This window comes from Rhipicephalus microplus, chromosome X, assembly GCF_043290135.1.
Source record: "Rhipicephalus microplus isolate Deutch F79 chromosome X, USDA_Rmic, whole genome shotgun sequence".
Lineage (NCBI taxonomy): Eukaryota > Metazoa > Arthropoda > Arachnida > Ixodida > Ixodidae > Rhipicephalus > Rhipicephalus microplus.
Genome location: NC_134710.1, coordinates 20,924,305 through 20,951,152, shown reverse-complemented (window position 1 = coordinate 20,951,152; position 26,848 = coordinate 20,924,305). Strand labels below are relative to the sequence as shown.

Genomic DNA, 26,848 nt, shown 5'->3' with positions numbered 1-26,848 from the left:
TATTGCTGATTTAAAGTCTTTAAGTCAATCTGTTTCAGAAAAAAAAGGTAATTTTTTAGGGTAAACCATAAAGTGAGAAAAAAACTGTTTTATCATATTAGGTACACATAATTTATTCATGAGGAACAGCAAGATCAATTCCGAAAAAAAAAACTTGTATGCCCGTAAAAAGTTACTCGTTGCAGTAAACATCTGTGTAGTTCACAGGCATACAAAAATAAGCACACAAAGTGGCGTTAAGTGGAACCAAGGAAGGAGAAACTGCATTTTTTATCTAATCAGCAGCGCCTCACCGCACACGCTTTTGAAATTTCACTCTCTTATCAACATATGAGTCTCCACTAGTAAGTAGCTCCTCTTGTGATGGGCTGGCATTTACAGGATCAGACTCTGAACCGGCAGTTGAGCAGTGATTCCACTCACTCCAGAAAAAGCACAATAATGAGTGTAATGAACAGTTTGAGAGGAGTGCTGTCATCATCACTATCACTTCTCAGTGTTGCTGGAGGAGAGACTCGCACTTTTTTTAGTGACTTGTCAAATCAAAAAGTTCTGCTTACAAAATTTCTGCACACTTTGTGAATCTGCCGCTGCAGGTTTAACCACTACCAAGGGGGAGCTTCTAGTTAACCCACAAAACAAAATTGATCAAGAAAAATTGATTTTTAGTCCCTTTAACATTTTCTGAAACACACACCATCGCAGACATACAAAAAAGTTTCCCAATCATCTACCGTAAAAACCGAAATAGATGTCGAGTTGAAAAAAAAAAAAACGCAATGAAAAGTTGACCCTCCTCTTATATACCAATCATTGGCAGAAAAAAAATGTGGAAGTTTTGCAACAATGAGCAGCTGAAGTCGAAAGCCTCCATTGCCATCGTGAGCATCAGCAGCGACGCCACTGGGCAAGGCTAGGCAAGGCCTACAGTGTACTAGCGGCACCATTTTGTCTCGGTTATCTGCTGTCAGTCTGCTGTTCCTTTTTTTTATTTCCTTCAGGAATGAGTGGTAGTTGGCGGCAGTTTACGAGAGGCTTTCAGAAAAAATTTATTGAGTATGCCAAAGGGTGCGGCAACCTGGCGGCACAACAGGAATTCGGTGCATTGGAGGAGGCAATACTGTAGGAGGCAAAAGCAGCACATCACATCCTGCAGCAACCAAAAAAAAAAACATTGTTTCGTGGACGGACTACAGTCAACGTTTTTAGATACTGTCAGTTGGGTAAGCGCGCGTTGTTGCAGCAGCGAGGAGCGGCCCTCTCCCATATCCCGCGCAGCGGCGGCGCTGATGTCGTTTTGGGATTGGCGAAGGAGCGTCGTCTGCTACCCCTGCATGCAAAACAGCGACGGGAAATTCATATCTAAATATGCGGATTGTAGTTAAAGCAGTTTGATGAGGGCGGGATGAATACTACTAAGTGATAAACAAGGGTCGTGCCTGTACCTAAGAAATATATGATAATTTCTTTGCCTGCAATGGCTCAGTGGTGTGGCCAGCGGGTGGCACACCAGGCCAATGTCGTTCTCCTCCCCTTCCCCCCTCAAAAAAAAAAAACATCTTTTCACTATTGTTCACAGAGCAAAAAGTGACACTCGACCACACTTATCTGTCCGCCACCCTCTTCAGATCAAAGTGGTGCCCCTACCCCCCCCCCCCCCCCCCCCTTCCGAAAAATAATTCTGCCGGCGCCTCTGAATAAATAGGGTTCATCTGAGCCTTCAGGTTGTGAACGATTCTAAACGAACGAGCCTGTTGTAACTCCACATCCTATAAATTGCATATAATAATATATTTAGAAATGGCTGTGCTTTTTTTTTTTTTTTTAACAGCTAAGGAAAAATAGGCAGGCCACCTGAGCAGTATTGCGCGAAGCGCCACAATCCCGCTGTGCCTTACATCAGTGAGCGTGCAATCCTCACGCTGGCACAGCTGACATAAATGGTATAAATATTATGTGAAGATGCATTTCATACACAAACCCTTTGTATTGTAGCTGAAATTCTCCGAGAAGTTAGGAGAAGGGTGTTCAGAGACGCCGAGTAAGACACGAGCATGGCTCATAGCAACAACAAGAAGACCCCCCTTTATTCCCAACTGCCCCCCTGCTATATACCCCACATGAGGTGGCGCGCGCATGCCGACAGCGCCATCCATTAGAGGATTAACATAGCACTCAGCGTCCACTACATCTTCCCTCCCGGGATAGTTACATGTTCAACCTGCGCGGCGGTTTCACGGCACGGCCAGAACGCGTACGCTTAGGTTCATCACACTGAGGCGCACTTGCTTGCACAGGTAGCGTCTGCACTTCAGGCGAGGGAGGCATCTTCACAGGCGGCACAGGTGATGCGCACGAAGCACTTGAAGCACTTGGAGACAATGATTCCGACGCTGAGGTCGAGGCTGAGTCTCTTGGCGGATTTGATGACAAGGTTCCATGCGTCGGTGATGAAGCCATTGATGCTTGCTGTTGGACATTTTGGTCATCTACAAACGGCACCAGATGGCAACGGTTCCTCTGGACAACACCACTTTGAGTCTCGACCACATATGACCTTGGTCGCTGAGCTGGGCTGAGGACACGACCGCTGCAACCTAAATCCTTTATCCACACATCCTCCCCCATACTGAGAGAAATCAGAGGAGTAGTACTGTGACGGCTATTGTAGTCCTTCGCCTGTTTCAACTTCGCCGCAGTATCCTGTGCTTGAAATTCCTCGTGATTGGGTAAGGCCGGAAGAAGTCGTTCAGGCAGAACCGGAAGACGAGTTTGTAGTCTCCTTCCCATGAGTAACTGAGCTGGAGAGACACCCGAAACTCCAGGTGTGTCTCGGTATGCGAGTAGAGCGAGGTACGGATCCGGGCTTTTCTTCAGCAAATCTTTCACGGTACGCACCATGCGCTCTACCTCTCCGTTACTCTGAGGGTATCGAGGGCTGCTGGTCTCGTGGCAGAATCGATACGCCGTTGCAAAGTCGGCGAACTCCTTGGACGAGAATTGAGGTCCATTGTCCGTCCGCACAACGTCTGGTATCCCAAAACGGGCAAAACAACTCTTGACCGCAGCAACAACCGCTTTTGCTGATGAAGTTCCCAGTGTGACTATTTCTGGAAATCGGGAGTAGTAGTCGACAATGAGGACGTAGTCGCGTCCTTCCAGGTGGAACAAGTCGATTCCCAGGCGTTGCCATGGTCGTTCCGGTGTTGGCGTTGGTGACAGTGGCTCAGAACGCAAGGTTCGCGTCTCAGCACACTTAGCACATTGAGCCACAAGGTCCTCAATATGCTGGCTGCAATGGGGCCACCAAACGCACTCGCGGGCGCGCACTTGACAGCGGCGGACACCTTGATGTCCTTCGTGCAGTAGTGCGAGAATGTCCTTGCGTTGGGCTGACGGGATGACAATGCGGCGATCCAGTAAGAGTAACCCATCGTACACACTCAGTCTTTCTCGCTCCTTCCAGTATGGTGCTAAATGGGTCGGAACTCTCTTCTTGGACGGCCAGCCTTTCTCACAATAAGTCATAATAGAAGAACACTCGCTATCTTGAGCTTGAAGACGACGGATCTCGTCTAGCTGATTTTCCAGTTGTAAAGGTAGCTCCTTGAGAACTTCCCCTATATAGACTTCCAAGCTGCTGACTGCTTTAGAAGTTGGCAAGTCGCAGGGTGCTCTTGATAGTGTGTCCGCTGTGGCTAGCAGTTTTCCAGGAACATACTTGACGGCGAACTGATAGCGCATCAGTTTTATTCGCATACGTTGAATTCGAGGTGGCAAGATGTCCAGATCTTTACTTGACAGGAGAGCTACAAGCGGAAGGTGATCGGATTCGACCTCAAAGCTTAGTCCACGTAGGTATTGATCGAACCTGGTGACAGCCCATGTGACAGCCAGAGACTCCTTTTCCGTTTGACTGTAGCGTCCTTCTGTAGTAGTGAGAGATCTGGAAGCATAGGCAACTGCTCGTCGAATTCCTGACGGTTGATCTTGGAGTAAAACGGCACCAAGGCCATGAGAGCTTGCGTCAGCCGATACTATAGTTGGGTAATGGGGATTGTACATAGCCATACATGTGTCGGAGCTGAGCAAAGACTTTATCTTCTTGAACGCTTCCTCTTGGTTGTAACTCCAGCTCCACGCGTTATTCTTGTTGAGGAGTGCACGAATAGGTGCGGAGATGTCAGACAGTTTTGGAATGAATCGAGCCACATGGTTTACCATTCCAAGTAATCGGCGAACACCACTAACATCGATTGGTGGTGGGAGATCCATGATAGCCTTGACTTTGTCCGGGTCTGGACTAATTCCTTGCTGGCTGACGACAACTCCTAAGAACTTGACAGAAGAGACCCTGAACTGACACTTCTTTTCATTAAGAGTGACACCCGCTTGAGTCAACCGTGCCAAGACGTCAGCTAGACGCTGGTCGTGCTCTTGATGGTTCCTACCAAAGACGAGTATGTCGTCTATCATGTTGACGACTCCGGTGATGCCTTCGAGCAGTCTCGACATGAAGCGTTGGAAATACTCGGGTGCTGTCGCAATGCCAAAGGGAAGACGCTTGTAGCAATATCGGCCAAAAGGTGTGATGAATGTCGTCAGTTCTTCACTCTCACGAGTTAGTTTTATTTGGTGGAAGCTGGATCTTGCATCGAGCTTGGAAAAAATTTGTGCCCCACCAAGCTGACCTAAGATGTCTTCAACTGTCGGCAGAATGTAGCGTTCCCGCTGGATAACCTTGTTAAGCTTCGTCAAGTCGACACAGAGCCTGTACCCGCCCGACGACTTCGGCACGACGACGAGGCCTGAACACCATGCGGTAGGCGTGTCAACCTTGCGAATGACTCCTTGGGTTTCCATTTCATCCAATTCCTTCTTCACATGCTCTAGCAGAGGCAGAGGTATTCGTCGAGGAACACTTAATGAAAAGGGACGAGCATCTTGAGCGACGCGGATGTGGTATTCTTCCTGTACTTCGCCAAGCCCACGAAAAATTTTTGATTGAGATGACGGAATACCATCCACAGAGTCCAAAAACTGAACGATGCCCAAGTCTTCAATTGCTGGTAATCCCAGGAGGTGTGTCGTCTGGTTCTTGATAACATACAGTCTTTGCACAGACACTTTGTTACGCCACTGCAAGGTAGCAGTGAAAGATCCCAGAACGTGCAGCCTTTGATTTCCAGGACCGGATACCTCGGCGTCCACTTTATCCAAAACAGTAGGTAATGCCGGAAAAGAAGGTGAAACCACCGTTATTTCGGCCCCTGAGTCTATCTTGAAGTGTGCGAGGTGACCATTCACGTGAATGTCGGCATATCGTGCCCGACGCGTACTGAGCGCGTGAAGTTCCACTGAGCCTAACAGCTCTTTCCGATGCTTGGCCCGGCAAACAGCAATAAAATGACCTTGCTTCTTGCAGAAATTGCATGTGGCTTTGCGAGCTGGGCATTCTTTTCGAGAGTGGTGACCACGGCCGCAGTAATCGCAAGTAGACTGAGTTGGCTGCACAGATTTGCTGCGACGCGATGAAGCGTTCTTCGCGCGTTGCGCCGCGTCCACGTTTAAGCTGTCAAAGGCCCCGTTCTCGCTGGGAATTTCACGGGATAGACGCTCTTTTTCGGCTTCTTCATGAACACGCGCTTGGCACAACGCTTCCTCAGCTGTAAGTTTCGTACATCGGCACAACTGATCCGATAGCTTCTCATTCCGCAATCCAACGACAAACTTGTCTCGCACAAGGCGGTCTTCGATCTCGGCGTTGTTGTACCCACAACGCTTGACAAGATTCCTGAGCGCGGTGAAAAATTCATCAACCGGCTCCCCAAGTTGTTGCACTCGGCGGTGAAATCGGCGGCTCTCGTAAATCTCATTGATAGGGTGGACAAAATGCGAAGTGAGCTTAGCCTTGACTTCCGCAAACGGGCGGTTTTCCGGAGCAGACAGTCCTAGCGACGACAAGACGCTAAGTGCTTGGGAACCCATGCAATATAAAAGAGTTCGCACCTGCACCTCGTCGGTGGCTGTGTTGATACCGGCCGCGAAGGCGTAATCTTCGTACCTCGTTATCCATGTTGTCCATTCCCCAGGGCTGGTGAAGTTGAAAGGCGACGGAGGCTGAAGTCCCGGTGTACCGACGTGAATGAAGTTGAGCTGAGAAGGTCCGGCGTCTGTCTCCTCCATAACTCCGCGTTAGACGCCCACTTCTGACACCATGTTCAGAGACGCCGAGTAAGACACGAGCATGGCTCATAGCAACAACAAGAAGACCCCCCTTTATTCCCAACTGCCCCCCTGCTATATACCCCACATGAGGTGGCGCGCGCATGCCGACAGCGCCATCCATTAGAGGATTAACATAGCACTCAGCGTCCACTACAAAGGGCTTCCAAAGTTATGGAAGTAAAATTTAAGAAAAATAGAACACAGTGCAATAGATGGCATACAGCCAGTATTTAAATGGCTTTTTTTTAAAGATCTTTGGCAATTTGTATTTCACGCGTGACATGATGATTAAGCTTGCTTGAGTGAATCAGCAGTAGGATAGTAAACATGCCCACCTGTAGCGCACTGGGCTGTCAAAGAAGCTATGCCTCCGAGGAAAACACTTGCGATAGGCGGCACTACTTCAAACTCCAAATAAATCTGTTCTCAAGGCTTGCACAGCTGCTATTCCATGAGAAGGCTTCCAGGTGACAGTCAAGACCTACATTTTGGATCCGAGGACCTAATCCCTTTCTGTGAGCACATAGTAGGTGAAACATCAAAATTCAACATGGTACATTGGCACTAGAGCCCGGTGCTGTTCCTCGAATTTTTCAGAATATTCCTGCACACTTGTCGTCTAAATCAACGGCATTAAAGTGCAAAAGGAAACCCCCGTAACTAGAAGAAACTGCGAATTTCTATTCATTCATTCTATAATATAGAACGGAGACAGTCAAAACTGTTATCCGAAACCAGGTAGGAGCGTAGGCCTAGCTAGCAAAATCAGCGACAGTCCGGGCCGAGCGTCTCGTGCTTAGCATTGACAATGTGTGTGCCGAGATTTGCATCACCCACTACAATCATCATTACATATTTTCCCCTCGCTGAAGATGGTGCCAAGTAAGGGCTCTAAGGTGTCATGAGGACAAGTGGTTCGTGATATGGTTTGAGGCGATTCACATGTATGATTTCACGGCCTCGGCGACGCAGGTTCAAAGTGGCCGTGAGGGGTTCGATGAGGTAGTTAACAGCGGAAGTTTGTTCTACGACGCGATAAGGTCCATGGTACCTGCTGACAAACTTTGTAGAGGTACCAGGAGCAGCACTGGGGGGCACCCACAGCCAAACAAGAGAGTTGGGCGAAAATTGGTAGTTGGACCGTCCATCGTCGTGACGAAATTTCTGTAGCCCTTGTTCTTGTGTTGTAAGGGTGCGAGCTAGTTGCCGACATTCTTCCGCATACCGCGCGGCTTCGGAAAGTGGTGTGCCTTCGGATGAGTCGGGTCGGTAGGGGAGAATGGTGTCAATTGGAGATGATGGTTCTCGACCATAAAGTAAAAAGAATGGAGAAAAGTCTGTCGTCGCTTGAGGTGCCGTGTTGTAAGCGTACGTTACGTAAGGAAGGATAAGCTCCCAGTTTGTGTGGTCGGAGGCGATATACATAGAAAGCATGTCGCCAAGAGTACGGTTGAAACGCTCGGTCAAGCCATTTGTTTGTGGGCGATATGCGGTAGTACAGCGGTGAATTACATGGCATTCTGCAAGAAGTTCTCAAATAACATCCGCGAGAAACACGCGGCCTCGGTCGCTCAAAAGTTCACGTGGAGCGCCATGACGCAGAACAAAGCGTTGCAGCAGGAAAGACGCAACGTCACGTGCCGTCGCGGCTGGTAGAGCGGCCGTTTCTGCATATCTCGTGAGATGGTCGATCGCTACAATAATCCAGCAATTCCCAGCTGATGTATATGGTAGAGGACCATAAAGGTCTATTCCAACCCGGTCGAATGGTCGCACTGGGCACGGTAACGGCTGCATTGGTGCAGTAGGACGGCTAGGATCGTGCTTGCGGCATTGGCACTCTGTGCAAGATCGAATGTACTTTTGAACGAATGTGTACATGCCGCGCCAATAAAACCGAAAACGTAGCCTGGCGTAGGTTTTAAACAAACCGGCGTGCGCACACTGCGGATCGGCATGGAAAGCAGCACATATGCTGGCGCGGAGATGCCTGGGTATGACGAGTAGCCATTTGCGACCGTCAGGGTGGTAGTTGCAGCGATAAAGTATTCCATCACGGATGGCGAAGTGAGAGGCTTGTCGGTGTAGCGCTCGAGATGGCGGGTGGGCGAGTGTTTCAGATAGGTAATCCATCAGAGACGCAATCCACGAATTTTTGCGCTGCTCCGCAGCCATGTTGATGGGTCCTGATAGTGGAAGGAAGTTGTCTTGGATGGAGACACTCGCAATATCAGTAGAAACAGGCGAACGCGAAAGAGCGTCAGCATCGGCGTGCTTCTGGCCTGAGCGATAAATGACGCGGATGTAAGACTCTTGGAGCCGTAAAGCCCATCGTGCCAAGCGTCCTGAGGGATCTTTGAGGGAGGATAACCAGCAGAGCGCATGGTGGTCGGTAACAACATCGAAAGGGCGGCCGTACAGATAAGGCCGAAATTTTGTAATGGCCCAGATAATCGCTAGGCATTCTTTCTCAGTTACCGAATAATTTGCTTCTGTTCTTGTAAGAGTGCGGCTCGCGTACGCAACAACATATTCTTGGTAACCAGGCTTTCGTTGGGCGAGTACAGCGCCAAGACCGACACCGCTAGCATCTGTGTGGATTTCTGTGGGAGTGCTTGAATCGAAATGACGCAGTATGGGTGGTGTTGTAAGCAGTTCACGGAGCTTCGCAAAGGCACTGTCGCAAGCTGGAGACCACGCAGATAGATTGCGGTCTCCCTGAAGTAGGTCTGTCAGAGGCGCCATGATCGAGGCGAAATCTCGGACAAAGCGCCCGTGGGAAAGTGGTATTCTCGCCCGTGGGAAAATCGGGCGAGAATACCACTACATCGTCTAAGTAGCACAAACACATGTTCCATTTGAGGCCTCGTAGGATAGTGTCCATCATGCGCTCAAATGTTGCCGGCGCATTGCATAGCCCGAATGGCATCACGTTAAATTCGTATAAGCCGTCTGGTGTAACAAATGCAGTTTTTGGCCTATCATCCGGATTCATGGGCACTTGCCAGTACCCAGAGCGTAGATCAAGGGAGGAAAAGAACTCTGCGCCTTGTAAAGAGTCGAGGGCGTCATCAATTCGAGGCAAAGGATAAACATCCTTTCGTGTTATTTTGTTTAGGCGACGATAATCTACGCAAAAGCGTATCTTGCCATCCTTCTTTTTAACTAAAACAACCGGCGATGCCCAAGGACTGTTTGACAGTTGAACGACGCCTCGCTTTAGCATGTCACCTACTTGTTCATCGATGATACGGCGTTCAGTTGGCGAAACACGGTATGGTCGCTGCCGTAGTGGTGGGTGATTACCTGTGTCGATCTGGTGGCATACGGTAGATGTGCGACCTAAAGTAGCGCTGTGACTGTCAAAAGATGGTCGAAACTTGTCAGGGAGGCTCAAAAGCTCACACCTCTGTTGTGGGTTTAGGCCTTCGTCGATGACACGATTGAAAATGTCGGTAGTGGAAGGGTCATTCACGAAACTTCAGGAGAGGGCGCTGACTTCCGATGATTCATCAGGAACGTCAAGTGTAGCGATGGTTTCGAACGATTCTATCGAACCAATACATTCGCCTCGAAGTAGCGTAATCGTGAGTGGGAACGGATTCTCTACAGGCACGTTGGTCGCACCACCTTGAAGAGTAACGAGAGCGGTTGGGAGCGGTGATAGGCGGCGATGAACGAAAGCAGCGGAAGGCGTGAAAAATGCGGTAGCGTCGACGACGGTGGAACACGACACAGGTGCGAAGACAGTAGTGCGTGGAGGGATTTGGGTGTCGTCACTAATGACCAACTTCGCGTCGGAAGGGCGATCGTGCACTGGTAGCGCATCACCAAGGGGACAAAAGGCGACTTCGGCACGGGCGCAATCAATGACGGCTTGGTGATGGGAGAGAAAATCCCAACCTAAAATGATGTCATGAGAACAGTGCGGGAGTACTATGAACTGGACTGTGTAGGGCACTCCTTGACTTACAAGTCTGGCAGTACACGCGGCCACGGGCTGCACAGGCTGTGCAGTGGCAGTATGAAGACATGAACCCAAGTAAGGCGTTGTCACTTTTCGAATTGAACGGCAAACTTTTTCGGCGATGACAGAAATTGCGGCACCAGTATCAATAAGGGCAAGTACAAGTACACCTTCAAGAACGGCATTAATTACATTCGGCGGCGAACGAAGAGGGCTTGTGCTTTGCGACGAGGACGCAGTTCTTGCCTCGGGAACTGCGTCATTTAGTTTTCCGCGTCGATTGTAGGGGGGTGTCTGCGCATCGGGGAGGGCGAGCGTCGACGTGGAGAAGGAGATCGGCGATCAGGAGCTGGTCGGTGGCTTGGACGAGGAGCGTACAATTCGGGGTCTGGGGTGTATTGAGTGTACGTGTAATCGTTCTCGTATAGACGTAGGTTTTCACGTGAGTGGAGTGGGCGGCGGCGGCACAGACGTGCGACGTGCCCAGGTAGACCACACGAAAAGCAGATCGGTCGGTTGTCGGCAGTGCGCCATGGATTAGGGACTTGGCGAACTGGAGGTCGTGGCGGCTGGGCGGCATAAACAGGAGCAGGCTGTGGAGGTGGCGCTTGGAACGTCTGTCGTCGTGGTCGTGCTGCTGCTTCGGCGTACGTCAATGGTGCATTGACTGGTGGCACCAGCTGCGGAGGAAGGACCTCAGACACTTGATCTCGTATAATAGTCCGTAGAGTAGGGCTAAGCGGTGCACTGCGCTCCGGTAGGCCAGAGATGAGCGAGAGTTGGCGGGCAACTTCTTCGCGCACGAAATCTTTGATCTGCGAGAGGAGGACGGGGTCTTGCGAGAGAGTTAAGCCGGACATCGATTCCTGATGTGGGACAGCACGGCGGGTGACGAGACGTTGCCGGCGGAGCTCATCATAGCTTTGGCAGAGCTCGGTAACTTGGGTGACAGTAGCAGGGCTTTTTGAAATGAGCATCTGGAAAGCGTCCTCGTCAATACCCTTAAAAATATGCTTGATGCGGTCCACCTCTGTCATGTTCACATCGACGCGCTTGCACAAGTCAATGACGTCTTCTATGTAACTTGTAAAGTTCTCACCAGGCAGTTGAGATGTCGACTGAAGGCGCTGCTCCGCACGAAGTTTGGGGACAGAAGGACGACCAAAGACTTCGCTGAACTTTGCTTTGAATGCTGTCCAGGTGGGAACGTCGGTCTCATGGTTCCGAAGCCATAAGTGGGCAATGCCACTGAGGTAAATGCCGACAGTGGCCAGTCTCGTGGCTTCGTCCCATTTGTTCAAGACACGAGTTCGTAAGTAGCCAGCCAGTCGTCGACGTCGTGGTCGTCAGTGCCGCTGAATATGGGAGGATCCCGCTGACGGACCGCGCCGGAGCACACAATGGCCTGGGAAGCCATAGGAGGAGGGCTTGTGGCAGATGCAGTGGTCATGACAGCAGGTACAGTCCGGCTTCGCAACTCCAGGATTGCAAGGAGACCCTGCAAACTCCACCAATTATAATATAGAACGGAGACAGTCAAAACTGTTATCCGAGACCAGGTAGGAGCGTAGGCCTAGCTAGCAAAATGAGTGACAGTCCGGGCCGAGCGTCTCGTGCTTAGCACTGACAATGTGTGTGCCGAGATTTGCATGACCCACTACAATCATCATTACAATTCATTCATTTTATTACCTCAAAGGTCCTGGTTGGGATATTACATGAGGGAGTGGGTATTAAGGCTAACAATATAATGGTAGTTATGATGGGATAGTTTCGATGAGCCGTTTAAATGCTTGGGTGTCGATGATAGTGGTGACTTCGGTGGGCAGGTCATTCCAGTCTTGGGCTGTGCGCAGGAAAAACGATTGATGAAAGGTCACAGTATGGGCTTGTTGTGGATATACTGCGTTACAGTGACTGTTGCGGGAAAGGCGGTGGGCTCTTCTGATGTATGGGTTATCTAAAGGCAAAGAATGGTAGAATTTATGATAAAGGTTAAGACGTGCGATTTTGCGGCGCTTAGCCAGATCGGATAAGTTAATCTCTGCTTTTAGTGCCGAGATGCTTGTTGTGTATGAATAGTTAGACAGTATAAACCGTGCCGCACGGTTCTGGACAGATTCGAGGGCGTAAGTGAGGCGGCATCGCCGTGTATTGGCTGTTGGTGGCGATTCGTCTAACGTTAACATGGAGTACTTCTATGTTGACGAAGCTACTGGCGTTCCCTCCGATCCAGAGTTATATCCAGAGGTAGCTACTTGGTTGCCTGCAGTACAAGACCGAGAAAAGTTTCAATCCAGGAATACCGACCTTATCCAGGAAGTTCTTTTTTTTTCAAAGTTGTTCAAAACAATGTTATTGTCGAAATCGACAAAGCAGTGGTGGTAACAAAAGGCTGCACCTTTGTCCTCAGTTGTTGGGGGAAGCTTGTTCTCTCGTGTGCATACAGCGAACATTGTTTAGGAAGCCAGCTGAAGCTCACGAGCTTGCAGATGGTACCAACTTTTCTCAGTTATGTTGATCACCTGAAGATATACACGGGCTGTCATAGCAGCTAATTTCCTTCGATTTCGACCGCAACATCAGCCCCGAAGATCCGGGACGTGTGGGGGATCACTTTTGGGCTGTCCCTTAAAGACTTTTGCCCACCGTACATGAACACAAGGAAGAATCGGCGAGCTCGATAGAAGAAAAAAAAAAAAAAAGAGAGAAATCTGCGAAACTACCGAATCTTCATCAAAAATTACGCCTGAGTACAAAAAACTGAAAAACACGGTTAGTAGGGCCACAGTTTTGGAGAAATAGTGTAGAACGACATTCACAAAATGAGAACACGGTGTTACAAAGGTTCTACCAGTCAAGGGGACTAACTGTTGACCGGTCTTCCTCCAGCACAACTGATATTGCTGACCGAAACCTCTTTGAACCCAAATTCTAAAAGCATTCCCTTGATAATTTATTTGTTTAAGGTGTGACGATGTCGACAGAGGCAGTATGTTCACCTTTGACTTCAACCTATAAGCAACAGCAGGGCTCAATATTTTAAGGAGCAGGCAAGTAATCAGCCATTTCGTAGTGCAACCCTCTGGCTGACTTAGCTTTGAAGCTTTCAGTGTAGCACAAAGAGCGAACTTTTAAAAAAAATTCTTTCTGGTTAAGCTCGGCCTTCCAGGATTAGAACAATGTTCGGTCTTGTAATACAGGGGACCAAGTTGCTACGTCTGGACACAACTCTTGATCGGAGGGGCTGCTTTTCATCGCTGCTTTTCATGTTATCTTCGACACAGTCACCACTTGCGGACACGCGGCCCTCGAAATTCGAGTTTTTTTTTTTTTAAGTTTCAGTGGTTTCCTTTTGCACATTAATGCTGCTGGTTTAGACAAGTGTGCAGGAATATTCCGTTAAATTCAAAAAACGCACCAGCCTTAGGTGTCTACATGCCACAGTAAAGTTTCACGTTTCCCCTTACGATGTGCTCGCAGCAAGTGGTTAGGTCCTCGGATTCAAAATGTGAGTCGGAAATGTACGTCTTGATTATCACCAGGAAGGCTTTTTGTGGAACAGCAGCTGTTCATGTCCCGAGAACTGCATGGTAATTTTGGGGGTTTGAAGAAGTGCCTCCGATCGTAAGTGTTTTGCTCAGGGACATAGCCACTTCAACAGCCCGGCGCGCTGCAGGTTGGCATGTTTACTATGTTAAACTGCTAATTCCATTTGATCAAGCATGCTTGATTGTCGTGTATCATGTTAAGTACTATTGCGATGACCAAAATCTAACCTTCCTTTCAAGCTCCCGCCGCTGTGGTCTGAACAAGTGAAATAAAAAAAAGATTAACGCTGCCGCGAGACGCGGGTGGCGGCGGCAGCTCAATCTCAACGCTACGCCAGCGCCGCTCCTCTAAGCGGATATGAGTGGGGACCGGCTTCGGAGCGAGCTTTTCCAACTAACAGTATCTAAAAACGTTGACTACAGTGAACCCCGAACTGGAAACGCTACTCGCCGAATTCGTCCGGGTGCTACGTGTAAGGTTGCTACCCATGACAGCGGAATGCATCCGCGTGAAAGCTCTCAGCAGCAGATTGCAACCACGTGAAAGCTGTCGAGATAGCACGCGACTCTGGGCTCACTCTGTACTCGGAGATTGCTATTGTGGGTGTCCGATTTATAAAGTGGAAGGGCTTTGCACTGAGGCGGTGTGCTTCCGTGTGCCGAAAACTGCCCGAATATTTCGATAACAAGCTGGTCGAGTATCAGCGCTTCATCATAGGGCTTCGTCTGCAACGTTGCTACATGATGGGACACATGGGAAAGCCCGACAAAACTCCAATCTACCTTGATGTGTCCTCGAACCGGACTGTGACCGCTAAAGAATCCAAGTAAGTGAAGCTCTTAATGGCCAACAAGTATTCACAATTTACAGTTATGCTCCCGTGCACAGCCAGTGAAAAGAAGCTGCCCCCTTATATCATTTTCAAGAGAAAAGGGCTACAAAAAAGCACTTTCTCTAGAGTGTTATCGTGAAAGCGAACAAGAAAGGGTTCATGAATCCTTGATGCTAGAGTGGATTTGACTCGTGTGGAATCGGTGACCCAGTGCGCTTTTTCAGTGACCGAGCATGTTGCTGCAGGACTCATTTCGAGGCCACCTCACGGTCAATGTAAAGGTAGTCCTGTCCAATGGCAAGACGGACCTTTTCGTGATCCTTGGTGGACTATTATTAATCCTCCAGCCACTGGACGTAGTATTTGATAAATCCTTCAAAGATCGCGTGCATGAGCTCTACAGTGAGTGGATGCTGGGCTACAATCCCAAGACCCCTGCTGGCCGCCTACGACGTCCACCGCTCGGGCCCGTTTGTGGCTGAGTGTCACCAGCATGGAAATCTCTCCCAGAAGAGATGGTGCGCAAGCCTTTCTGCAAATGCTGCATTAGCAATGCATTGGATGTAATGAAGGATGATGCACTCTGCGACATAACTAGTGAGAAACAGATGTCATCGGACTCAAGTTCGGAGAAGTATGAGTGACAGCACTTTGTGGCCTTCTGGCGTTTAACTACAGAAGATTAGTGTCAAAATAAAAGGAAATGTCACCACAGTGCAGTTTGTTGTGTCGCGTCTGTTGAAAATAGAATAAATACTGCCAGCCAGTGAAGGCAAAGAAGAAAAAAATCGTTTTCAATCATGGCAATGATGGCTTCTGTCTGAATTCTTCCGTGCCAATTAACGTCATAGCGTACACATATTTTGGTGCCGAAAACCCATGTGCGCACAAGCCTTCCCTCTACGCACGGCGGACAGAGCTTCTACTCTCGCTTCACGTCGCGGGCGGTGAGGATTTGACGAATAGTGGACCCGAATATGGGCATTGGGGCAACGACGTCGTCCAGCAACGGTGCTCTCTTAATGGATCGTCTAAAAGGCAAGCGATCTGCACGACGCATGCAAAACTCGAAGCTAATTCAGGAAGCGTGGATCTTGCTTGACACCGCTAGCAGCGACATTGCAAAGCTCACTGCTGTACAGCAGCGAATCTCCTCCAGTAACGACGAGCTCTCCCAGATAAATGAGCAGTACGAGCTTTATATCCCGACAGATCATATTAACGAGGAGTATGCAGCTATAGCGGAGTATCAAGATGAAGCTGTCAGCATGCTCGCTGAGCTACGTTGCCGAATCAGTCAGTTGGAACAGGAGCAGAACAGCCATGCTCAGGCTCGTAGTACTGAAAACACTTAATAAACGGCTTACAGAAACGAAACTCCCACAAGATTCATGGCACCTCGGTTGCTGCAGCTGCAGATTCCGACGTTCACAGGTGACATCTCGCAGTGGACAGGCTTGTGGGAGCAATTTGAACAGCTCATTTACCTCAATAACAACCTGACGTCATCCACAAAGTTTTGCTACCTAAAAAGTTTTTTGTGTGGGGACGCAGCAGTAGCAATTGCGGGTTTTCCCGCGACAGAATCTTGCTACGCCGACACCATAGGTATATCGAAGGAACGATTCGGCGATAAAGCAATGGTTATCCAGCACCATCTGACAGCATTGTGAAATATACCAGGTGTGACTACCGCCAATGACATCCATGGGCTACGAAGATTGTACGATGCCACCCAACTGAATGTTCGCTGCCTCAGTGTGCTTAACGTACCGACACTTACATATTCAGCTATGCTTGTCAGGATCTTGCAACAAGCTCTTTCAAGGGACATCGGTTTTTCTTTCATTTCTTTCACGCGAGAAAAACGCCGCCGTGCCTTTACACAGCCTTCCGACGTACGTGCGGCTCGAACTTCCTCGTCAAGTGTACCAGTAGATGAGGCAGCAGCATTCGACGCGAAGCTGAACGACCTTTTACTCTTCATGCGGGTGGAGCTCGAAAGCAGAGAACAGCATGCAACCCCAAGTCCAAGTTCTACAACGGACGAACGCACTGACGAAGTGAATGGTGATGTCTCTATGGCGTCAGTTATGCTCATTGCATCTATTGCAAGGTTGCAGTGTTTCTTCTGCCGTACTGATCAGCATGGGATGTGCAGCTGCAACGCCGTTATTCCTCTTGAGGTCAAGAAAGAGCAGCTGATAAAAAACAGCCCGTGCTTGCGCTGTGCGTCCAAAGGCCATCGAGCAAAGGATTGCAGGATAAAGCTCACCTGCAGTTCCTGCCGCAGAAGACATGCTTCAAGTATATGCGATCCCAAGTACCGCAGGGTTTCCACTGCAACAACCACCTCAGCAAGTGCCACATTAAATGTTTCTCCTAGCGCCCTTCCTTCCTGTAATGAATCATCATGCACCAGCAGACCAGCTAAGGACGTCATCTACCTCCAGACATTTTGCACCGACATGATCAAAAACAGCAAAAGCAGGTGCATTCAGGGAATTGTAATTGGGGTGGGGGGATATGTAATCTGAAGTCTAAATCAGTCGCGCTGTGTACCTCAGAAAAAAAGCTGTAATTTAGTCTCTTGATGATGTTTTCTAGGGATCTGCAAGGCCAGCAACTTAAAGAGATTCTGAAAAGTTCATACTAGTTGCTCTCTCAGCAATTGTCAAAGTTTGGTGTACATTAGGCTCTGGTCCCCATCATACAGGCAAGAGTTTTCTTTTTCCTGTTATGCTTGCAGATTTGGAAAGGTTGGGAGTTGGCCCAGCGCCATAGCCATGAGGGATCCTTCACTATCATGTGGGTCAACAGGAAGCTGCACTTCTCGTACGCTTTGTGGTTCGAGAATCAAGCTGTGAGTGTGTACTCATTTCCTTTGTTGAGTTGGCCACTTTATCTCTTCCTGAATGGATGTTTTCCTGCCATTTAATCATCATTTTAGTGTGCTAGCCTGAAGCCGCTTATGTCAATGCATTAATCACATGCACGCACTTATGCCTTTCCCCACCCACGCAAGCACACTTTTAGAAGCTTCCATTATCAGCTTCACTGGGCCCAATTCAATAAAATAACAGTTGAAGGAAGTTGTCTTTCATAATGAGTGCAACGCATATTAAGTGATGCTTTCCCTGCGGAGCTGAAGGACGTGAGATCGATTTTGGCTGGGGCAGTTGGACATCAATGGAGGCGAAATGTTAGAGGCCTGTCTACTGTATGATGTCAGTGCGCGTTGAAGAGCACCAAATGGTCAAAATTTCTTTAGCCCTCCACTAAAGCATGCCTCAGAATGATAGCATGGTTTTGGCTAGCAAAACCCCAGAAGTAATGATTTCTTTGTAGCATATTTCTTGCATCGGTAATGAGAAGTTATTCTGTGAAAATTGTTCATTAATTACACTTGGAATATTTTTGGTGAAAGCCACAAGCTTTTGGCAAAGTGGCAAAGCAAACGAATATAACTTTGCATTCAGTTCCAGACCCTGAAATCATGATGAGGATGCAACAGCTATGCCATGTGTGTCCATTGAATGATAAAAATGCGACAGCTGCGCCATGTGTGCCTATTAAATACAATATCTTATTTTTTCACCCAGCTTAGCCTGAACCGTGAAAATTTTCAATTTGTGCCCTGCTATGCGAAAATTCCAAACCAACCTCAGTATTTTCTCACTCGCATTAATTCTAGCAAGAAATGCAGGCCTCATACCTGCAGTTTGGACATCATGATTCACTCTAATCCAGGTGCACAGATCATAACCCTAATTCCACTGGAAAAGTGAAGGAAAGAGACAGCAGATCTAAAATTTCCTGCACTTGTTGAGTCACGTGCAGAATCCTTTTGTTTTAGCCACTTTGGCCGAAGTACACTCGTACCGTGTGAAAAATTGTACTAAGATTGAGAAGGTGCTAGCTGTATGTGGTAGGACAGATTACATTTTGTCCCGTAATGAGTATTGCAGCACATGCCATGTAATTACAAGTATGAATGTGATCGCTGACATCTAAGATTACTTGCAATCATTGAGAGCTGTGTATGATATTTTTGCTTCCCTGAGAAACAATAAACAAATGTTTGCCAGTTTTTTTTTTCCGCCAGCCCCACTTGTTCTTGTAATAAATTTCCCGAGTTTTGAGGTCACCAGGTTGGCATGTCCACATTAGCATCTGTAGCGCCTGTAAAATCATTTCAGAAGCGTTGCAAATGCTAATGTGCAATTCATCATTATTTGCTCTGGAGAGCTATTCAAAGCATTGCTTTTATTTTAAATAGCAGTGCTCGTGTGTAACTGATGTTAAATGACTTGTACATATTTTGCTTTATTTTCTAATTTCTAAATGTAAGCCTTCGTTGTTGGACTGTTTCAAATTTAGATTTTCATGCTCCAAAATCTCCGTTTTGCTGCACTAAATATTTCTTCAAATCCTGTTTCAGCAGTTGTGCACCTGTCATAGAGATAACTCCTACTGCTAAACGTTTTAGTGCTTCTTCTGTAGCTCTCATAGTGTGTGTGTGTGTGTGTTTTGCTTTGAGCACTTTTGTTAAACATACAGGTTTACTCAAGTAAGCCTCTCCATACAGATAAGATGTACATGTCAATAACTTCTTTTAAAGGGACACTGAAGAGGTTTTGAATTCATCAATTTATTGCGAAGTTGGTATCCGCGACCTCTTACAACATGTCAACGACGTTTTTTTTTTCGCGAGGTTTCATTAAACAACGGCACTATGAGCGGGCAAACTTCGACCAAAGGAACACACACACACACGCACGCACACACACACACACACACACACACACACACACACACACACACACACACACACACACACACACCCCAGCACGTGCGCGCGCAGGGGTGGAGCACGAGAAAGACACGTGGGGAGGTGACGTCACCTTTAGGGTTGAGCCGCCGCCCGGCGGGCAACTATGCGCCAAGTTGTCTGCGTTGCTCAGTTAGCTCAGCTTGTTTATTTCGCGGTTGTGGTTTCCGCTGCGATCTGCTGTCTGGGGAAGCATCAGTTCTGCCAGTTCGTAGGGATTTCTTGCCATTGCACAGTTCTCTTCTTCCGTTTAGAGATTTTCGCCATCCGACATTCACTAGTTGTCTAGTGGCTAAGGTACTCGGCTGCTGACCCGCAGGGCGCAAGTTCGAATCCCGGCTGCGGCGGCTGCATTTCCGATGGAGGCGGAAATGTTGTAGGCCCGTGTGCTCAGATTTGGGTGCACGTTAAAGAACCCCAGGTGGTCTAAATTTCCGGAGCCCTCCACTACGGCGTCTCTCATAATCATATAGTGGTTTCGGGATGTTAAACCCCACATATCAATCAATCAATCGACATTCACTAGTTGTGTTTTTGCAAGGTTGAGGGGACTCGCAATGCCATGTTCCTGCGCGGCATGAAGTGTGCTGCGCGGCATATGGCTGCCGCAGCACTTATGGTCGGGATGACGTCGCTTTTCACAAGTTTCCTCGGGATCACAAGATTGATTGATTGATTGATTTGGGGGGTTTAACCTCCCAAAACTATCATATGATTATGAGAGACGCTATAGTGGAGGGCTCCAGAAATTTTGACCACCAGAGGTTTTTTAACGTGCACCCAATCTGAGTACACGGTCCTACAACATTTCCGCCTCTATCAGAAATGCAGCCGTCGGAGCCGGTATTCGAACCCGCGACCTGCGGGTCAGCAGCCGAGTACCTTAGCCACTAGATCACCGCAGCGGGGCTGAATCAGAAGATGGCTGCAAAAGCGGTTGCTGCAGTTAAAAGAAAATACTTCAAACCTATGAGATGTAGCGCGCTGTGGCAGTAACGAATCTGCCGAATTTCGAGGCAGCAGCAGCACTCCTCTCCATTTGCATGCAGTGCGTGCATGAGCGAAAACACGTGTACAAAGATATCGGTACACATATTCGAAATCAGCTATTTTACACGACAGTCGCATGCTTCCAGCGCAGCTTATACACCTCTGTATTCTAACACACTGGGCAGAATTTAGAAAAAGTGACGAAATTATTTTAAAAACCGAATCGCAATATATGAGTTGAACTATTCTTGCGCAATTTTCAGCGTAGTTCAGAGCACATATCACCACTGGGGCAAGAGTGGCACTCGTCTGGCTTTTTCTTTTTCTCGGGGTAGCATACTGATTCATTGCGTGCGCGTTGCCCGCAGCGAAGTACGATACTGGCTGCATTAACAACGCTGCACTCTGAGCTGTGAAATCCACGAGCAGCTGATGTTTCTGCACGCTGCCCACGCATACTGCGGACCGTGCCAGTAGGCTAAAAGCAAGTACCGATGCTGCTGTTTCTTATCGAATTTGATATTTACTGATAAGCGTATCATTTGCAACAGTTTACTACAGTGAAATTAAGCACTAGCAGGCATCTTATACGGGCCAGTCTATGTTTCCAACGCGGTGAAGGTTGCTGGTGGGGACTCGCTTTCCTGTGCCACTTCAGCCGTCGCCCTTGAAGTGGCGACCGGCTCTAACATGTATGGATGTACAGCGAACCCGGTCCGACTTTCACAGTTCGCCATACTTACAGCAACTGCCCGATTTCAACCGGTAGTGGTGGTGGTGGTTAGAAGAGGAAAATGTGCTTAATTTTTGCAGTCCGGTAAGGAGCACGGCGCAGCGCATCAACAGATAAACACGGCATTGACTACTGCCAAGCACAGTCAGCTGTCCTCACCTTCCTGACAGTGATGTCATAGAGCTTCGACCAATCACAGCGACGGCGAGACTCGCGATAGTGGCCGTGGCGCCTGCTGCTTGTTTTCGGCAAAATGAAGTTATTAGCGTGGGTTTATGCAAATTTTCAACTTGATTTTCGAGTTCATCGCATGAAATTACGTATCATGACACCATCATCTCGTTTTTTTTTAAGGGTTTCAGTGTCCCTTTGAAACTTGAGTCACATTCAACCCTAGCTGTGTCACCTCCTTGAGCGACCTCCAAGAATACATGGTGTGTAAAGCCACCTCATTTAGCCTGACACAGGTTACTACCTCCAAGATAATACCCACAAGCTTTCTGTATGTTCAGCAAAGCCATGTGCAGCAGGGCTAAGGGAGGTGTTTGATCACCTAACCTTTAACATTGGCTGTGCATCACGCTGCACGCCTTCTTTGCTCACGCTTGCTTTCCCTGCATTGTACAGGCAACATACAGGGAGTGGGGTGCAATATTATTGCACTTGGTCTTTACACTGGACGTCACGGCTGCGCTAAAACACGCTGTCTTTTTTATCTCTTATCTTGTCCCATTTTGCAGGCCTAGTTTCAGTGATAATTCTTCGAAGCGACGCCTATAATTGTGTAAATATTTGACTCAAGCATTTATGTGATTGCTATTTCAAAAAAAAAAAAGAGGTTCAATTAACTTTTGAATAGCCTGCAGTGGCAAAATTTGTATGTTCTGTTTATTCAACTCTAGTAGATATTTATAAAACAAACTTAATTAGGAGAATTGTTATATGAGAACAGTGCCTCTAATGACTGTTATTTAACTCTGCCACAGACATTTTGGAATTGAGGGGGATCTGCTTCAGTGTGAAGAAAAGGGTGATGACATGACGTGAAAAGCTGGCAGCGCTGATGGTGTCGGCTCAAATAATGACCAGATGCCTCATACTTCACATAGCTGATAATGCCTTATATGCTTACTTTACTACACTTACTTCAACAAATGAGGAGCAAAGACTTAAGAAGCTTGAAGCAATCTGCGTGAAATGTCAGCATTTTTGACCGTGCACAGAGTTTCACAATGCCAGCTAACTACATCAGCTCATTAGTTTTGCTAAGAGTACATAAAATATCAAAGAGCAAGGAAATAATGCTGCCAAATCACATCCACAAGAGCGAAGGCATGGACACACACGCAATGTTATTCCCCTGCTCTACAATGAACCAATTCAACCAAAAAGAAGTTTTGATAAAGCATTGTGGCAGGGAGCACATTGTGGCAGGGAGCACATTGTGGCAGGGGAATCCAATAAAATGTGTCCTTCTCTATATGCTATTTGCCTCAAATCTTTTTCATTTTTATTTCAGCACCCTAGAAATAGCAGATTTTCAGTTCAGTGGATCGCTTATGCTAAGCCAAACAAATTTTCATGGCACAGTGCATTCATTTAACAAAGCTATTATATTTTGCTTTAGGTGCAGAGACACTCAGTTACACAGTGCACAATGCTAGGTGTTCAGGTGAGGCAGCAAGCACCCATATTTTTTATGCCTGAAAAAGCTGAACACAGTGCAGCCATCCAATAGCCAAAGAACATGGCAAACTGAAAGTGTCACATGGTACTATGGCTAGCTGGCATTCCTCCAATGTTCAAGTACAAACTCCAAACTCTGTGAATTACAATGCTGAACTGCAGCGAATTTCATTTCCAAGTTTTGATGCTATGTTAAGTGCTATGATAACATGGTAGTGATCATGTATTTAAGCCATTTTGTGATGCTTTGGCATCCATTTGGACTGCTCATGGTTTATTTGATGCTGAAACAGTCTCTCTCTTATAAACTACTTTTGAAGGCATTAAAGTGAATGCCATGAGCATTCACTTTGTGAACGCTGCAGATAAAGCAACATCAACATCAATGTCACCATCAGTACTTCTTCCTGCTTTTGTAATGATGCTGTAGTACAAGGTAAATACAGCACCTTTTATGATCTGCTTCCCAGGGCAAACCAGTGAAACCCAAGTGTGCTGTGAACCCTGTCGACCTAATAAAAATGTCATTCCCGGGAGTGATCTCCAGCAGCTTTTATGGGTAGGTGTTACCGATCTCCTTTATTCAGAACATTGACCCAGCTGCCGTAAAAGGGAACATGGAAGAGATATGTTTTACTGGAATGTTAAATCACACTTCTCGGATATACCAGAAACCATTACACCCATGAGTGATGTCTTGGTAAGTAGAAAAAATGCAAAATTGAAGGACTGGTTTGAAGTCATCTCTGGCATTTTGAGCCCTAAATAAGCACCAGTATAGTTTTCATTCATTTAGCTTCAATTTTGTTCTGGTTTCGTACTAGTCCAACGAGCAATAAAAAGTAAGATTTTTGTACGAAGCTGAACTGGTTCGGCATACTCAACTGCGTCTCCCTCTTGATGACATGTTACAATGCTATTGACTTCTTGCACACGTGGGAAAGTTGTTTATAGGTAGAGGGAGAGATTGACTCCCTGGAACATGAAGAGGCACTAAGAAATGTTTTAACAATCAATGGAACCCCTTTATTAGAGACACTGATATAAGAGACAAATCAGTATAAGAGACACCAATGTGCCTACTGTAAAATACGGGTTTGTAAGAATACGCATACATAGCACCCTGCTTATAAGAGACATCTCATATAAAAGACAAGAATTGCTGTCTGGAGCATGCCTCTTATACAGGGGCCTAACCATATATGTCAGTTTATGCAATTTAATTTTGTGCAGCTACATCCAGTATTCCACTTTAGTGTTCCTGCTTTCAGCATATGTGGCATGATGTAATCAAGAGAGCAATCAATATTTATTCATTCTTGATATGAAATTTTCTCCTGCGTACAGTTCAATAACACTTGGCTCACATGCTTACAGGAGCCTTAACTGCAGCTTGGTAATGGCTTCTGACTATGTTCGAAAAGTGTTGCAAGGCTTCTTCAACCTTTGACTGTTACATTAATGTGTTTTTATTGCTGCTAGACATTTAACACAAAAGTGTTTTACGGCGGGGCCTGCCCCGGCTCCGCTGATGTATTTCCGTCACCGTTATGACTGAGTGAACTGTATACAAACAAACTGCAAAGAAAAAAAACTAGAGCAATGTTTTCTAGTGGGACATCGAACCAGTGACCTCTCGCTCGTCAGCACACGTCAGCACACGACAGGCACTGGACCACAATGCGCACGTTGCTTACATTGTTGACAGCAAGCAATTTTATATACACCATGTACTGTTGGCAGTCTTCAAGAGCTCAGCAACTTCACCACATTTTCGTCATTCATAGTGAGATGGTGCGAGGGTCACGTGTTGGGCGCACGTGCTTTAGTCGAAGCCCCGCGCCACCCCGTGCGTTGAGATGTTTGCATGTCTCCACATGGCCTCGTCACAGTCTCTCTAGATGTTCTCAGGCGTGGTCGCCCACGCGCGCACACTTATCTTGGGATTCAGGTGCATTGTACCTCTTATGATGCCACCACAAGTTTGCTTTCAAGTTACGGTGGTTGAAGAGAACATGAAGGTGACTTCGCTCGCTGCCCCGGCCGCGTTAACAAAAGGAGGAGCGCGCTGCTCACACACAAAGTAAGGAAGGATTGTGAAAGTTAGCACTCGTTGGGGTGTATAGTTGTTCATTTGTTTCGTGCGTGTTTCTTTCTCTTTGAGCAGCCTGCTTCAAGTGTCAAGTCGTGACAGTTGCTTGTCCGCGCTCATCTAGTGTGAGCTCATTTCGTGCGGGCTTTCTGCTTGAGGTGCACGCTGCAAGTTTTTAGCTGCTTGCCGCTCTTTGTGTCACATTGAAATTTGTTGCTGTAGCATTCATTCCTTTATGCTTGCGGACAAACAACACACAATAAACGCTGAACTACCTTTGTGAAGGCACGTGTTAGCCCCGCCGCAGTGGTCTAGTGGCTAAGGTACTCGGCTACTGACCCGCAGGTCGCGGGTTCGTATCCCGGCTGCGACGGCTGCATTTCCGATGGAGGCGGAAATGTTGTAGGCCCGTGTGCTCAGATTTGGGTGCACGTTAAAGAACCCCAGGTGGTCGAAATTTCCGGAGCCCTCCACTACGGCGTCTCTCATAATCATATGGTGGTTTTGGGACGTTAAACCCCACATATCAATCAATCGAAGGCACGTGTTATACAGATTCCTAAAGGGAGGGATCAGCCACATTTTTTACATGTTGGTTTTATAGATATTTATGCTACGTAATTACCTGTTTTTCACCCCTGCTTTCTCCCATTTCAGTACTATTTGTGAGCGCGTTATAAATTTTTCATCTGTCATTCTGAATGAGCTTGCCACATTGGTTGGCCATGGTTATGGTTGTCCTTATAATGATTGGTCCTAGCTTTATTTTTGTGTGTTTAGCCAGCTTTGCATTTCGTGCCATGTAGGAACCACTTCTTTTTTGTGGGAAGTGCACTGGTTAACTTTGCACACAAATGTGCACAATGTTAAAGCCTTGGCAGGCTCTCCTGACAGTGGATTGGGTAAAGTGCTCTGCAATGGTGCGCACTTCCCATCAGACTCAGCGGACAGCGAAGGGTTATACATTCTTAAACTGTGCGAAATGCCCAGGTCGCGAGTAAGAAAACACACAGAACAACACAAGTGCAGAATGTCTGACAGCAATGAGCCAATTAACATGCCAGAGCAGAATGTTCTATTAGTGGTTGAAAGACCTGTTTTTGTGAGCTCAAATAATAATTAAGGAACTTTTGCTACTATGCCCCAAATTTTCAGTCATTTCTCAGACTTAAAAATTTTATCATTGTTTCCCCCTATTTTGCAGGCAACTGATGCGCTATTGCTTCCCAGATGTGTCATTGGACCAACTCTCGTGCCTGGAGTTCATGTGTGCCCATGAAAATAGTGTTCCTGTGACCACCATATTGGAGCAGCTGCAACTACTTCCCTCCTCAATTAAGGACCTCTGCGTCTGAAGAAGCCTTCTTTTCAGCCTTGCTTATAGTTTCTTTTTTCATGCTATATGCAGGGACACAGACTTGAAGGCTTTTGTTTACTCATAACCAACTGAATTTTTATGTGAACTGTTAAAAAGACAATTTTGAGTAGTCTTCAAGTTTAGTTCACTCATATTTCAAATTGAGGTTGTATCCTTTGGTTCACACTGTTCAATAAAACTATTGGCATGCTTTCTTCACTTTGGTTCGCACTGTTCAGTAAAACTATTGGCATGCTTTCTTCAGAACAATTCAGACCAAGATACCCTATTTACTCGCGTAATGAACGCACTCGCATAATGAATGCGCCCCAACTTTAGTCATCTAAATTAAGATTTTTTTTTTGCCGCGTAATAAACGCACCCTCTGCATTCATTCGCTGCAGTCTCTCTAATCGACACCTGGCGCCTCCTCACCCGTTAGATCTCTTTCGTTTTTTATTATTTTGCCGACCCCCCTCTCGTCCAGCTACCTCCGCTCACTCCTCTTCCCCCCCCCCCCCTCCCATGTCACCCGCTACTGCGCGTACTTTTTCCTTTTATCTGTGCTTGGCACGTCTCC

At 47.3% G+C, this 26,848-nt stretch overlaps 1 protein-coding gene across 2 annotated transcripts in view; it reads left to right on the top strand.

The window, feature by feature from the left end:
* Positions 1 to 26,487, top strand: part of HPS1 (Hermansky-Pudlak syndrome 1 protein) — an 83,548-nt gene extending 57,061 nt beyond the window's left edge. The window contains exons 12-14 of one of the 2 annotated variants that reach the window (XM_037426653.2): positions 17,329 to 17,442; positions 23,290 to 23,378; positions 26,116 to 26,487. In XM_037426653.2, coding sequence (XP_037282550.1) covers positions 17,329 to 17,442; positions 23,290 to 23,378; positions 26,116 to 26,266 — 354 coding nt within the window. In that variant the 3' untranslated portion in view covers positions 26,267 to 26,487. The remainder of the gene's footprint in view (positions 1 to 17,328; positions 17,443 to 23,289; positions 23,379 to 26,115) is intronic. The other variant, XM_075881937.1, reaches the window with a different exon arrangement.
* Positions 26,488 to 26,848: the final 361 nt, after the last annotated feature.